General features: G+C 38.8%; 1 protein-coding gene across 2 annotated transcripts in view; it reads right to left on the reverse strand.

Moving 5' to 3' along the window:
• Positions 1–10,904, reverse strand: part of slc1a7a (solute carrier family 1 member 7a) — a 44,509-nt gene extending 33,605 nt beyond the window's left edge. For both annotated transcript variants that reach the window (XM_036596555.1, XM_036596553.1), the window contains exons 1-2: positions 10,770–10,904; positions 1,510–1,589 (exon numbers count right to left, since the gene is read on the reverse strand). In XM_036596555.1, coding sequence (XP_036452448.1) covers positions 1,510–1,589; positions 10,770–10,904 — 215 coding nt within the window. The remainder of the gene's footprint in view (positions 1–1,509; positions 1,590–10,769) is intronic.
• Positions 10,905–13,127: the final 2,223 nt, after the last annotated feature.

Raw genomic sequence — 13,127 nt, forward strand, 5'->3', positions numbered from 1 at the left:
GGGAGGCCTTGGCTGGAGAGTGTGTGCAGTTGGTTCTCCCAGATTAGCAGTAATTAAGGGCTTGACCCTCACGTGCCGAAGGGCTCTGGCTTTGGGCCTTCTTTCATGGACGAGCATGAACCACTCTCCAATGCACCACTGTGAGTGTGTGTGTTTATGTGACTGTGAAACCGGGTAACTGGAACACTGACCTGGCCCTTCTGTTCAGCATCTCATGAGTGTGTGCGTGTTGGGAAGGGCAGGGATCAACTTCTCTAGTCTTTGCTGCCACATGAAATTTAAGTAGCTTACTCTGACAAAGCGTCCAGCGTGTAATCATTTGGTATGAGTGCTTTTATCCTATTTTGTGAGTTGTACACCACAAAATCACAGCAGCTTGATGCTATTAGACAGAACCACCCCCACTGCCCTCCTGAGCTCCTCTCTCCACCAATGCGCTCGCTCAAAAGAAATGAAAACCTTGGACTGATGAAGAAACCAGGAACAGACCCGTGATCCCAGTAACCCTCCTGCCACATTATCCACCAGTGACCTCACCAAATGTGCTCATTCCTTCTTAGTCTTTGTCCGATTGACTGCTATCAGCATGTTTTTTTCTGGACAACTTACTTTTTTTGATCTTCACAACAGATTTTACTGTGACCGTGAAATTCTTTATCCAGCAATTCAGTTCATTTTCACACTGAAACAGCTACACTGCAAAAAATGGTATCTTGGCAAGTGAAATGATCTAGTCAATATATCTAATTTTATGTATTATTGTAAGATTATTTAAATTATTCCTAGACATATTTTACTTGTTTTTGGTGATTTTACTCAGTGAAATGATTTTACTCTATTGGCAGATAATGTTACTTGTTTCATGCATATTTCTTACAACATGCAAAATTATCTGTCAACATAGTGAGATCATTTGACTTACTAAAAACACTTAAAACGGGCAAAAGATGTCTAGAAATAAGTTATATAATCTTATCATAAGCTTACAACATTCTCAAAATGAAAAATATTAGATATATCCACTAAATTTATATGTTTTGTTCACAAAATTTTACAGAGATTTGAAGTGAATGTTAATGAAAAATATTCCAAAATATCATGACTTGACCTGCCTTCCCTTTTTTATATAAAAATTAAAACATGACCCTGAAAAAACATGCTTTTTAGAAACAAATTTGCTTTTACACTGCAAAAAAATGATCTTGGCAATGTGAAACTGTCCTAAGTCTTGTCAATATATATAATATTTCTCATGTTAAGATTGTTGTATTTTCAGATTTTACTTGTTTCAAGCTTATTTTTTAAAATAAGCAATATTATGTGCAATTGTAGTGAAATAATTATACTTGATAAAAATTACTCAAAACAAGTAAAGTGAGAAACAAGTTAAATATTCTTATAATAAGTTATATACAACAATCTCAACATGAGAAATATTACATATATTGACTAGGTCTTTATTCAAGGATTTATCTTGGAGAAAGACCTCTGAAAGATCAGTGCTCCTACCTGGAGACGACAAGAGGCAGGATGAGCATCTTCAGCATCCTCATGAGCAGCTCTCCAGGGAACTGGAAGTACTTCACCTCCTTCAAACAGAAAGGCAGTGAAAACACACGTTACGTAGCTGAAGAATGATGCAATTGACATTGAGTGAACAGGAAGAATCTTTCTACTCTTGACCCAGGTGGTCAAAATATCGGTGCTCCAGGAAACGACCCTCCTGGTATAAGGATCATTAAGAATGAAATCATTGCGAAGTAACTGCATGACATTTGGAGCTACTATCTTGGGTCCAGCACCCTGCTGTGCTGCGTCAATACCGGCAAAAAGAACAAACTGATGAAATTATATTCAGGAACAGAAATGTTGAAAAATGTTTCGTAACTAGCACCAAATTCATCTGTAAACAAGAGCGTCATAGAGTTGTAGTCATTCCTGACTCGGGCTCTTAGGCCACAAAATTTGAGGATTATCCTTATGCTTAATCATGTAATCTGTGTTTGATGCTGCAAAAAATGATATCTTGGCAAGTGAAATATCTTGTCTTATTTTGACATTGTTGTAAGAATATTTTAAAATTAAAGCTGCACTATGTAAGATTTTTTAGTTTTGAAAGAAGAAGCATTACTCTGTGAGAAGAAAAGATAACAGGCTAAAATATGGTGGGTGTGTGCTGCTGCGAGTCGCTGTGTAAAGCCTGAAATAATCATTTAAAAGTCAGAGGTGTCGGGTCGGAAGTTTTTGGAGCACATCATATGTCTTTATGTATTAATGGCTCAAAATCACAGGCTCAAAAAGAAGGTGTGGCTCAATGTTTAGGTCTAATATGCAAAATCAACGCTATACTGATGAAGATCTGGTGATAACAGTAGATAATTTGCTCACATCCTCATCTTTCGCAAAGTTTTGACTGAATTCTCTTTGAATTAAAATCATCAGATTCATCCCCTTGGGGAAGAGACATGAAGCAGCCATGTTACAAAAGGTCCTTCTGCACATTGGGTGTAGTTACACATTTCCACCAGAGAAGTCTCCAAATCGCCAAAACTTACGCAGTGTAGCTTTAAGTAAAGTTAATTTATTATGTCATAATTTATTACCTAATAAAATGGTGAGACTTACTTTTACAGTCCTCACTTTTCAAAGTAGTACCTGAGTAAATGTGGAGCACATTGTTTAAAGTGCTGTGTGATTATTTTGGGTAAAATCATGTTAAGTACCAACACAGTCTAACTAAACTACACTGAAATGACTAACAGGTTCTAGCTATTAAGCTATACAGAAAAATATCTCAAATATTTCACATTTGGTCAGTACAAACAAACTAAATTTCACTGTATTGTCATTTAGGCATGGAAGTAAATCAGAAACACATCCAAGTAAGTCATATAGCATAAACGGACAGCAGTACAAATACTTTTTGGAGGATTTTTAAATGGTAAGGAACCTGTAAAATGACAGTAAGAATTATTGCTTTCTTTTACAGCCCAGTTTCATTCATCAGTAATACGTAGGTACATACTATATAAAACTCTTTATAATTCATTCATGTACAATGTTTTTACATCATGGTATTTTATACTCAAAATGTTTACACAGTACTGTGGAGTTTGTACCCAGTTAATGCCTAGAACCATTTGGGCATTTCAGTGTAGTAAAGTTAGACCAGTGGTCACCAACCCTCCTCTTGGAGATCTATTTTCCTGCAGAGTTTAGTTCCAACCTGCATCTAACATGCTGACCCTCTCCACGTCTATACTAATGCATTTGATGCAGCCAATCAAGGATTTCTGAAGACCTTAATGAGCCGGAGCAGGTGTAGCAGGTTGGAGTTGGAACTAGATTCTGCAGGAAGGTTGATCTCCAGGACCAGGATTGGTGCCCACTGGGGTTTGACGGCTTACCATCATAATCACCTGACTCTTTGGTATTTGTACCTCACATTTTCCTGGTGAGTACCTAGAACTCAAGAGGTTGTAAAAGAAAGCCTGATCACTGAAACAGTCTTATTCTAAACTGATCATATTTATTTCAACTATTGTTTTTTTGAAGAAAACAATATTCTTTGAAATTAGCAATTTATTTGCCAATAGAATTAGACAGTTTCACTAGATAAAATGACTTGAATACACAAAAAGTTATGGCAAATCAAATCATTATGCTGTCTGCCAAGCACCGCCTTATTTCACCAGTGTTTGAAATTGAATCTCCAGTTGTGGTCAAAAGATGAACTTGGGGGGATCTATAAAGATAAGATTCCATCACCAATAGAGTATCATTTTATACCCATTCTGAAAGCCAAAAACAAATTGAAAAACATTGTTGTCATTAGTTTTCGGTAAATTTGGTAATGGCTCTTTTACTACTGAAGTTAAAAAGGGCTCTATCAAAATGTTAAAGCAGACATCTATTTCAGTGCAACAGATCAACAAAGGTAAGACATAAATGACCCATAAACATTTTTCATGCCCGCCATGTTGTCTTCATTATGCCTGTGGTGAGCGGATGCATGCTTTAGGATGTTGCAGTGTTGGTTGGGTTTATGCTGATTAGAGCCTGACTGATAAATCGGTGTACTGATATCAGCTCATTGCAGATAAATCGGTAATGGCTGATAAATGGCAGTTTATAGACAGAACACAGATTCTTCAACCATGTTATGAGTGTTGTCATTGCATAGTTTGTCCATCAGAGGACACTCTGCAGCTTCTCTGTTGGCAACACATACATGTTTGGAACACCACAAACCACAATCAGCTGATGTAAACAGAGTATTCCATGAAAGAGGTTATCAGTGTCTATGGTAAGTTTATATTTGTCACGTATGAAATGCATCACTTAAATAATAATACAAATATCCCCATCACTTCTCCTCTTAGCCTAAATAAGCCTGGCAACATTCATATCAGCCATGCCTGCTTTAGCTGCATTAACGTGACGAATTGTGCTACCTTGTTGTAAAGTCCTACCGTAGTGCATATTTATAGGTAACTCCATACATAAAACCTCGTAGGTAGGATATTTTGGTAGCCTAAATCAGCTTAATCAAAAAAGCCTACCAGCATTAAAACTATGAAGCTACGAAGTCAGCTTCTTATTCTTCTTTCTCAAAAAAATTTCCATCCCACCTTAAATGGTGCAGCAGTTACATTCTGGTGCCTCAGGCACCTTCTTGTTTGAATTTTCCCATTCTACCTTACATGGTGCAACAATTATATTCTGGTGCACCAGTTACATTCTGTGGCACCATTTAGGGTGGAACAGCAAAATTCAATATGAAGCTAGTGAATGTCCTTATCAGAAAATGTTACCAGAATTAAAAGAATAATTAGAATATTTTATAATGAACTCAAATTAAATAGGTAAGAGACAGATTGTTAGAACACTGATACTGTCAGAGAAACAACATAATTAGCCTACATTTAACGTTATGGTAGTTGACCGGTGTTGGCTAAGGTTCCTTACCAGCTGTTGACAGACTTGATTGTAGATTTATTTCTGAAACACTGTGGCAGTTCTAGCAAGTAAACAAAAAACCTTCCTATTGTTTCTCCCTAGCTCGTCATTTCAAAAATTCTTTGGCAGCATTGCTTATAGCGGCTGAGAATGCTGTTCATTGCGAAAGTGCGTTGGCCACAAAGTTAGCTAATGATATGTTTATCAGTGGAAAACAACTAACGTTATTGATCAGTTAAACTATAGTGTTAAACTTATTCTGCCTAAATGAAGAGCAAAAAGGATTGTATATATCGGATTTTTAAATTCTGAAATATCGAAATCGGTATCAGTCTTAAAAATCGGTCAGGCACTAATGTCAATCCAATACTCCAGTTGATTGCTATTGTTTTGTAGAACCCCATGCACTGAAATATTTGACTCTAGTCATGAAGCTCTCTAGTCATGAGACGAATGGACTCATTTGCATTTATAATCACTCCAGCTGGTTTCCTGATACGTTTAATCTGCAATGAGAAACTGTCACACTAAAAGTCATGAAGCTGAAGTCACTCAGGCACCATTTAAGGTGGAACAGGAAAATTCTAACGAGAAGCTGGAGAATGAGAAGCTGACATCAGCCTCATAAAAAGTCAAACGTTGAGGACATTTTTTCAAGAAAATATTATACTTTTGTGGAAAACTTTCCTGCTGGAGATGTGAGAAAAGCAGCTATAGCTGAGCTAAAGCTTAAAGCAGAGCAAAGTAAATCTGCTTTTTTTGTTTATGTTATATATTTTTATATATTATATATAATATTATATATTGTTATCTTATATATTTTTAGCCTATACTAGCACATACTAAGACAAATTTATGGCCGAGATAGTAAAATGGACATAAAGTGTTGTGGCTCCCAAGCTGGTTTGATTTTTATTAAAAGGATTAAGTGGCTCTTAACATTTGGGTTGCTGTTCCCTGGTGTAGGGAATCACCTGGCTCTTTGGTATTTGTACCTCACATTTTCCTGGTGAGTACCTAGAACTCAAGAGGTTGTAAAAGAAAGCCTGATCACTGAAACAGTCTTATTCTCAACTAATCATATTTATTTCAAGCATTGTTTTTTGAAGAAAACAATATTCTTTGAAATAAGCAATTTATTTGCCAATAGAATTAGACAGTTTCACTAGATATAATGACTTGAATACACAAAAAGTTATGGCAAATCAAATCATTACGCTGTCTGCCAAGCACCGCCTTATTTTCTCAGCCCTCTATCACTGCTTAGCAACTGTTGCTATCTGCCATTGCCCCAAGTCTTCGGTTTGTTATCAGCGCACCAGTGTTTGAAATTGAATCTCCAGTTGTGGTCAAAAGATGAACATGGGGGGATCTATAAAGATAAGATTCCATCACCAATAGAGTATCATTGTATACCCATTCTGAAAGCCAAAAACAAATTGAAAAACATTGTTGTCATTAGTTTTTGGTAAATTTGGTAATGGCTCTTTTACTACTGAAGTTAAAAAGGGCTCTATCAAAATGTCAAAGCAGACATCTATTTCAGTGCAACAGATCAACAAAGGTAAGACATAAGTGGCTCTTAACATTTGGGTTGCTGTTCCCTGGTGTAGGGAAATCACAGTAATTTGAACTGCTGGTAAGAGCTCTGCTTTGGAACTCTTGCTATTGGTTACTTTCAGTACGTTGTATTCTTTTTTGTGTACATTTTATTGTCCAGCTGCAGACTGTAATCACCTCACTGTGAGCATCTCAGTGTACAGATGTCCTTGGCATATTGTACATCTGACAAACAAAAGATTTTGACTTCAAATGGGAACAACTGTATGGCTAGATATTTCATAACGTCATTGTCCAGAAACTGCCATAATGAAAAAGTGAGTTAAAAGGTCAAAGCGAGAGAGGAAGCAGCAGTTTGCTCTAATCAGAGCTTTGTGGAAATGCTGCTTCCGTCAGCAACTGATATGGGGCCATATTGTGTTTAAGAGGAGTTGCTGCTGCTAGTAAAGCGCTTTACAATCTGCATTAAAGGGGGGAGGGACCAGCGGAGCTTAAGATCAGGATCAGTGCTGACAAATGGCTGGAATGCACGGCTGATGGAGCTATGCTATGCTAATGCTATGCAGAAAGCTATACAGCTGGCCTGAGGCCCAGGCATCTGCCACTGGGACACCTGGCACAGGCTAGGCACAGCCTATGTCGACCCACCATGTGGCATGCTCTGAAAAGGCCGCGGGGATGCCATGGGCTCATTGGTAAACATTAAACTGCTGTAATGCTCAGCAGATAGACAACAAAATATTGCTTGGCTGAGGTTAACGAGAACATACTGACAGTGCCATATGCCAATCGCCAAATTAGTCAGTCGAGGATTTCCTCTGTTTTGACTACATTTGAATCAAGGCACTTTTGCAGTTTAAAATCACTCACCTTGGTGAGTCATTCAGATCATATGTTCGAAATCCGTGAGACAGATTTCCAAGAAAAAAGATCAAAACGGGCACAAAATTTTGGACGTAATGATAAACTAATAGAAAATACATTTCCTATGTGAATAAATGATGAAGGGCTGCCAACTCTCATTTGAATTTCAGGCCTTGCCAGCTCGATCTTGCTTATTTTGTTATGAACTTCTGGGACGAGTGCCGTAGAGGCATTTAAAAGTGTTTTAATTGCATCACAAAATTAATTACAAGTCTGAGAATAATCACAGCTTACTACCTTTTATCATTCAGCAGGAGCTGTGGTAGGCTGTCTATCTGCCAGGGACACGAAACCTCTCTAGATGGACCTCTCGCAGTCAAAACTTGTTTTCCTCCAAGCGTTTCCATCGCTCAGGGTCAGACGTGACTGTTAAGCCAGGCTGGCTTTGTATGTGAAACTTACGTGCAACCTTAGTCATATAGATTTTCCTCCAGTTGCATAATGTAAAGTGTCTTGCAACTCACTTGCAACTCAGCTGCAACAGTTGAGACTGTCTCAAGTTTCATGAAACAGCCAATCAAAACGCTGATAATGCATCACATTGAAGGCTGTAATCTTATCTCACCGGACTGATAAGCAAGAAAATGGAATTGTAGATGGTTCATTGGATCGTGGAATAGGAAATAACTTTACTCTTGATAAACTTTACGCAAGTTTGCTCAGTATCCTCAGAGTCTCAGTGCCATGACAAGCAAATTTTTACAGTTTTAATATTTCTATAGCTGGCATAAATAGCAAGCTAACGCAAACAGCTGTTTGAATGGCTTCGTTTATTCTTCTTTAGCCTGCTGTTATTGTCATCTAGATTCATTTTCTTCTCTTTTGATGCTCCTGATTTTACACAGAGCTCATTGCTTCTAGGACAGCATTAATAAAAGCATAAAGGCTGGTTAAACGTTCATTTTCAAAGGCTTAACATACAAAAAATAGATTTGAAACTCAAATATGCAGTAAAAATCTTTTCCTGCTTCCTGATTTTAAACAGCAATAATCGCTGGAAAAAATTCACCAACGAAAATGCTACAAATATGTAAATAGAGATTGCAGATTACTTTATATATGGAGAACGATATGATGTATCAAAAATATGAGCTGCTAGTTTGGCTAACTAGTGGAGTAATAAAAAGGCTTGCATGCAAATTTGATTTCTTTTGAATTTGTTTCTTTGCATGCAACTCACAGCACGCAACTAGTTGCATGCAAGTTTCGTCGTGTAAAGCCAGCCCTGGACCTTGACGGCCTTGTAGAGAAGCTCACGATTCAAGCTTCTTAGAGTCATTAAACATGATGCTCCTCTATTTGAGGATGTCGCTGAATGGAAATAATTGGGAAGAGCAATGATGCTAGTCTTGCTAAAGGTTCACTCTTTGCTCTATCCACTTGCCAGCGACATTTTCTCTGCTCAGCTATTATAACAAGCCTCCGTAGCAAAGCAATCAATCCGGGATGGTATTTTACTTTAGAGGTAATTGCCTTCGCTCTTTCACATATTCAAATACTATCTGTGGGAAAACTTTTTGTCATTCTGTGCCGGAGAATTTTCAATTCAATTTCTACTTAAAAAAAACTCATCTTGGCCTATTCAAATATCAGTTACGCACTGTGCAGCTCTAGTGCAATCCAGCTATCAAAAATGAAGATGTGACTCCAGTGAAACACCCAGAGCAATCAAGTTCTGGCTATAGGATAGGATTTTCAACCGCAGTCCTGCTTCAGTGTATGTCCATGATTGACAACTAATCCTCCTTGGCAGCTGGATCAGCTTGGGTTCCTTATTTCATAATCACAGTGTTGGATTTTTGCTGCCGCTTCAGATGTTTATCAACATGATCAGAATGGAGATCAATAGGTCTGTTGCTGAGTCTGGAATTTAAAAGCCTTCTGAGAGGTAGAAAAGCTCTGCAAACTCGAGAAATGTCGATAATTTGCTCGGTTCTTCACAGCGGACAAGCTTATAGGGATGACTTGAATGTTCCTAGGATCCTGTTTACCATCTGGCAAACAGCACCACTGCTGTACTTCATGTATTAAAGATTTTTTTGGGATTTGATTTCATACTGAGAATGAGTGTATCGCTGCTGTCAGAACAAAACCTCCTATCTCCAAAAAGGTAACTTTATAGGACAAGCACAAACGCTCTTAACTTTTAATGGAAGTAAATGGGGAAATATATTTTTCCAAGTCATTTTGGACAGTTTTTGTTGGTCCGTTTATCAGGAAATTTTGAGATTACATAAAAGGCAACTGCCTTTTTCAAACTGGTTTAAAAAATTAAAAATGGAGATGCAAGGTTTTGTCCCGACAGCAGTGATACGTACAAAACTATGCAAAAGTCAGAGACCACCCTAGTGCACAGTATTCATTTTTCAGGTGATTCCTGATGAGATTAGATATAAGATAATCCATTTACACACGGAAGAGGAGGTCAAAGGAAAATTAGTGAAAAAAAACAGGAGTTTCCAAAACTGGAGTTCAAAAAATGATTAAAAGCTACAGAGAAAAAACTCCTAACAACCTCTTGGAAGACCTGGTGGACACCAAAACTGCCCCCATCAGATAAACAGCACTTAAAGCTTTCATCTTTGAGAGAGAGGAGAAAATCAAGCTGCTTCAGATCTGAAAACATCCACAGGTGTTTCTGTCCATCCTTCCACTGTGAGAAGACGACTCAGCGCTATGGGTCTGAAAGGATGTGTAGCTGTTCAAGAAGAACCTCACTGAGAAAAGGAGACAGACACATCAAACAAAGAAGCTGAACAATGGACTGACCACCCCAGAGTCCAGACCTCAACACCACTGAATGTGTTTGATTACTTCAGAAAACGATCAGCCAACTTCTAAGACTGGAGATGTGGAAAATAGCCCTGCAAATTTCTTAAAAAAACTTGTTAAATACTGAAAACGGAAACATTTAATACTGAAACATTAAATACTGTGGAATTGTGGAAACGTTAAATACTGAAAACATTAATATTCGATTTAGTTGTTGAGATTCTGTGTATTTTCAGTGTATTTTTCTGAAAATGAAAAACTTAATGGCCATTTTCACTGAATGAAGCATGGTCTCTGACTTTTGCACCGTACTCTGTATGCAAAGCAAGTTTCTCAATATCTATTTAAACATTGTCCCAGCTGGTCAACTGGTCTAACAAGGTGAATGTCCTCGCTAGCACACAGAAAAAGTTCAATAAGTGTTAAAAAGTTGTTTTTAAGATGTCCAATTGTGTTCCTGGTGTGCCAGGGTCCAGTAACCAAGTTTGATGTGTTGGACACCAGACTAGAGATGGACCCTGCTTGGCTAGAAGGTGTGGAACCCAAGAACTGACCTGCTCTGAGAGGTGTTTGGAGCGCAGGAAGAATCCCAGCAGGCAGCCGACCACCACGGCCATCACGGACATGATGAGGAGGCCATTCTGCTGGCACACGTTCTTCACCCGGCCCCATGCTGCACCGAGCGCCATGGTGATGCGTCTCCACGATCCACTGCCCGTTCAGTCAGCCATGCATTCAACCCAGCTCAGTGGTCCAAACAGGCAGGAAGGAAGTTGGAAAACGCACATGCAGGAGAGGCCTAGGAACTAGGAAGGTGTAGAGAAGTGCCTGCTGGGAAGAAGGTGAGTTTTTACGTCCCTTTTTGCAGGGTGAACGTCCAGGGTCGGTTACTCTTAGCAAGACTAAAGCCCATCACATTGTCCAGGCACATTCGCTGTCTCTCATTTCCTTTCTTTCTCTCTCTCTATCTATCTATCTCTCTCTATCTCTCTCTCTCTCTACCTTACCACACCCCCCTCGCCTACCGCCGCAGGCTGACCAATAGGGGGCTCTTCGACAGCTGGCGGTATTGTCCTGGGGTTAATACCAGCGATCCTATTAGGGCCGCACTGCATTAAGGGGATCTGGAGCTGGATTAAGGATCTTTGAACAATTGGAAAGGGGATTGTTTCATACTACAGAAGAAAAAGGGAACAGTAGACTGAAGTCAACAGAATAACATCTATGTACACGGCTTTATATGACTCCAATAAACCCCGGGCTTAACCAAAGCGCGCAAACACAGAAGATCGCCAGCTGGGAGATCTTTGTCCATTGGCTAGTGGACTTCTGTAGTCACCGATGACCACTGGGCAAGAGTAGGACAATCTGGCTCGACAGACGTGCAACAGCTCCACCCAATGATCAGTGTAGAAGCTGAAAGCTGCAAAGACCATGACATGGCATGGCTAGAGATGCTTTATAATCTTCATCCAACTAAACACAAAGCTAGATCTGGAGGAGCTGCAAAGACAAGAGGCAAAATTCAAGATTCAGTGCTTTACTGCCATCCCAAACAAAGTTGGGAGAAATTGACCTTAATGTTCTCATTTAAAGTCAAACACAGAAGACAGTATGACAGACAACACAGGTGGGTTAGAAACTAGAACTAGTCTCAACGCATTTTTGACAAAGTACATTGTTTGAAGAGGTGGTCAGTATCTTTGGCTTTTGGGAAATAGAAGGTTTTTGTTTGGAATGAAGCTGTTAAGAAGGCAAAAAAGAAAAAAAAATATGCAAATCCAACAAAGAAGCTGCTGATGTTCTCAGAACAATGGACTGACCACCCCAGCGTCCAGACTCCAGCATCGTTAAATGTGTTTGGGACTGCTTGCATGGTGACAACTGCAAAATGCAGCCAATTCCTAAGACTGAACTTGAGGTGTGGCCACAGATTTGTTTGAAAAACTGAAAGTGAGTCTCCTGAAAAGAATGGAAGCTGTAATAAAGATAAAGTGTGGACACAGTAAGTGTTGAAAATACTGATATTATATTCAGTTGTTGAGATTTCTGTGCAATTTTCTGTTAAATAGATGTTTCCTGTTTCTTCCTGATGTTGATGTTTGGACTGGAAGTTAAATAAATGAAGAGTGGTCTCTATATTCCACTTAAATCACAAAAGCTAAGGCATTTCATTGACAGATTTTTGTTTGATGTGCAGTTTTGTGACTGTATGACCAAGTGATATAGACCTTAGTATCACTCAACTGCTGAGTTGGTTTCGTAGACATGGACTAAGCCAAGTCCTGGACTAAACTGCAATGTTAATGGTGTTTTACCAGTAAAATCTCATTTAGGCTTAATCTGAGTCTGAGAACCCAGCTCCAAGATATTTTATCAGTAGAGCTCTAAACAAGGGATGTAGATCATGTCTATCTGTCATTATTACCCATTAAATATGAAATCTGTTTAAAAAACTCACACTGGTCAACCATTTGTATAGCTCACAGGGGTAGTTTGTCCACTACAGAAACAAAAAAGAGGAACTGACTCAAATAAGAACCGATAGTTTTTGCTGTAGTTCATTTTCCACCTGTTTAGAGACAGCTGGAACTATCGTAACACCTATTTTACAGCTGGCTAATTGTCGTGCTTGCTAATGAAATGATATACTGCACTGTTCTGCACACACACACACACACACACACACACACACACACACCACACACACCACACACACACAACTCACAAAAATGTCCACATTTACAGCCTCTTGTAGTGTTTTTATAGCATCAAGCAAAGCTTCAGGTTTTTTCCTGAGTGTCAAGCATTAGCTATCTTGCTAACTAGCTTAAACATTAACACTAAATTGTGCTCACAGGAAAAGCACACTTTTCTGAACCTACACTTTTCACAGAATAACGTGTACAATC

Source organism: Colossoma macropomum, unplaced genomic scaffold, assembly GCF_904425465.1.
Source record: "Colossoma macropomum unplaced genomic scaffold, Colossoma_macropomum, whole genome shotgun sequence".
Classification (NCBI taxonomy): domain Eukaryota; kingdom Metazoa; phylum Chordata; class Actinopteri; order Characiformes; family Serrasalmidae; genus Colossoma; species Colossoma macropomum.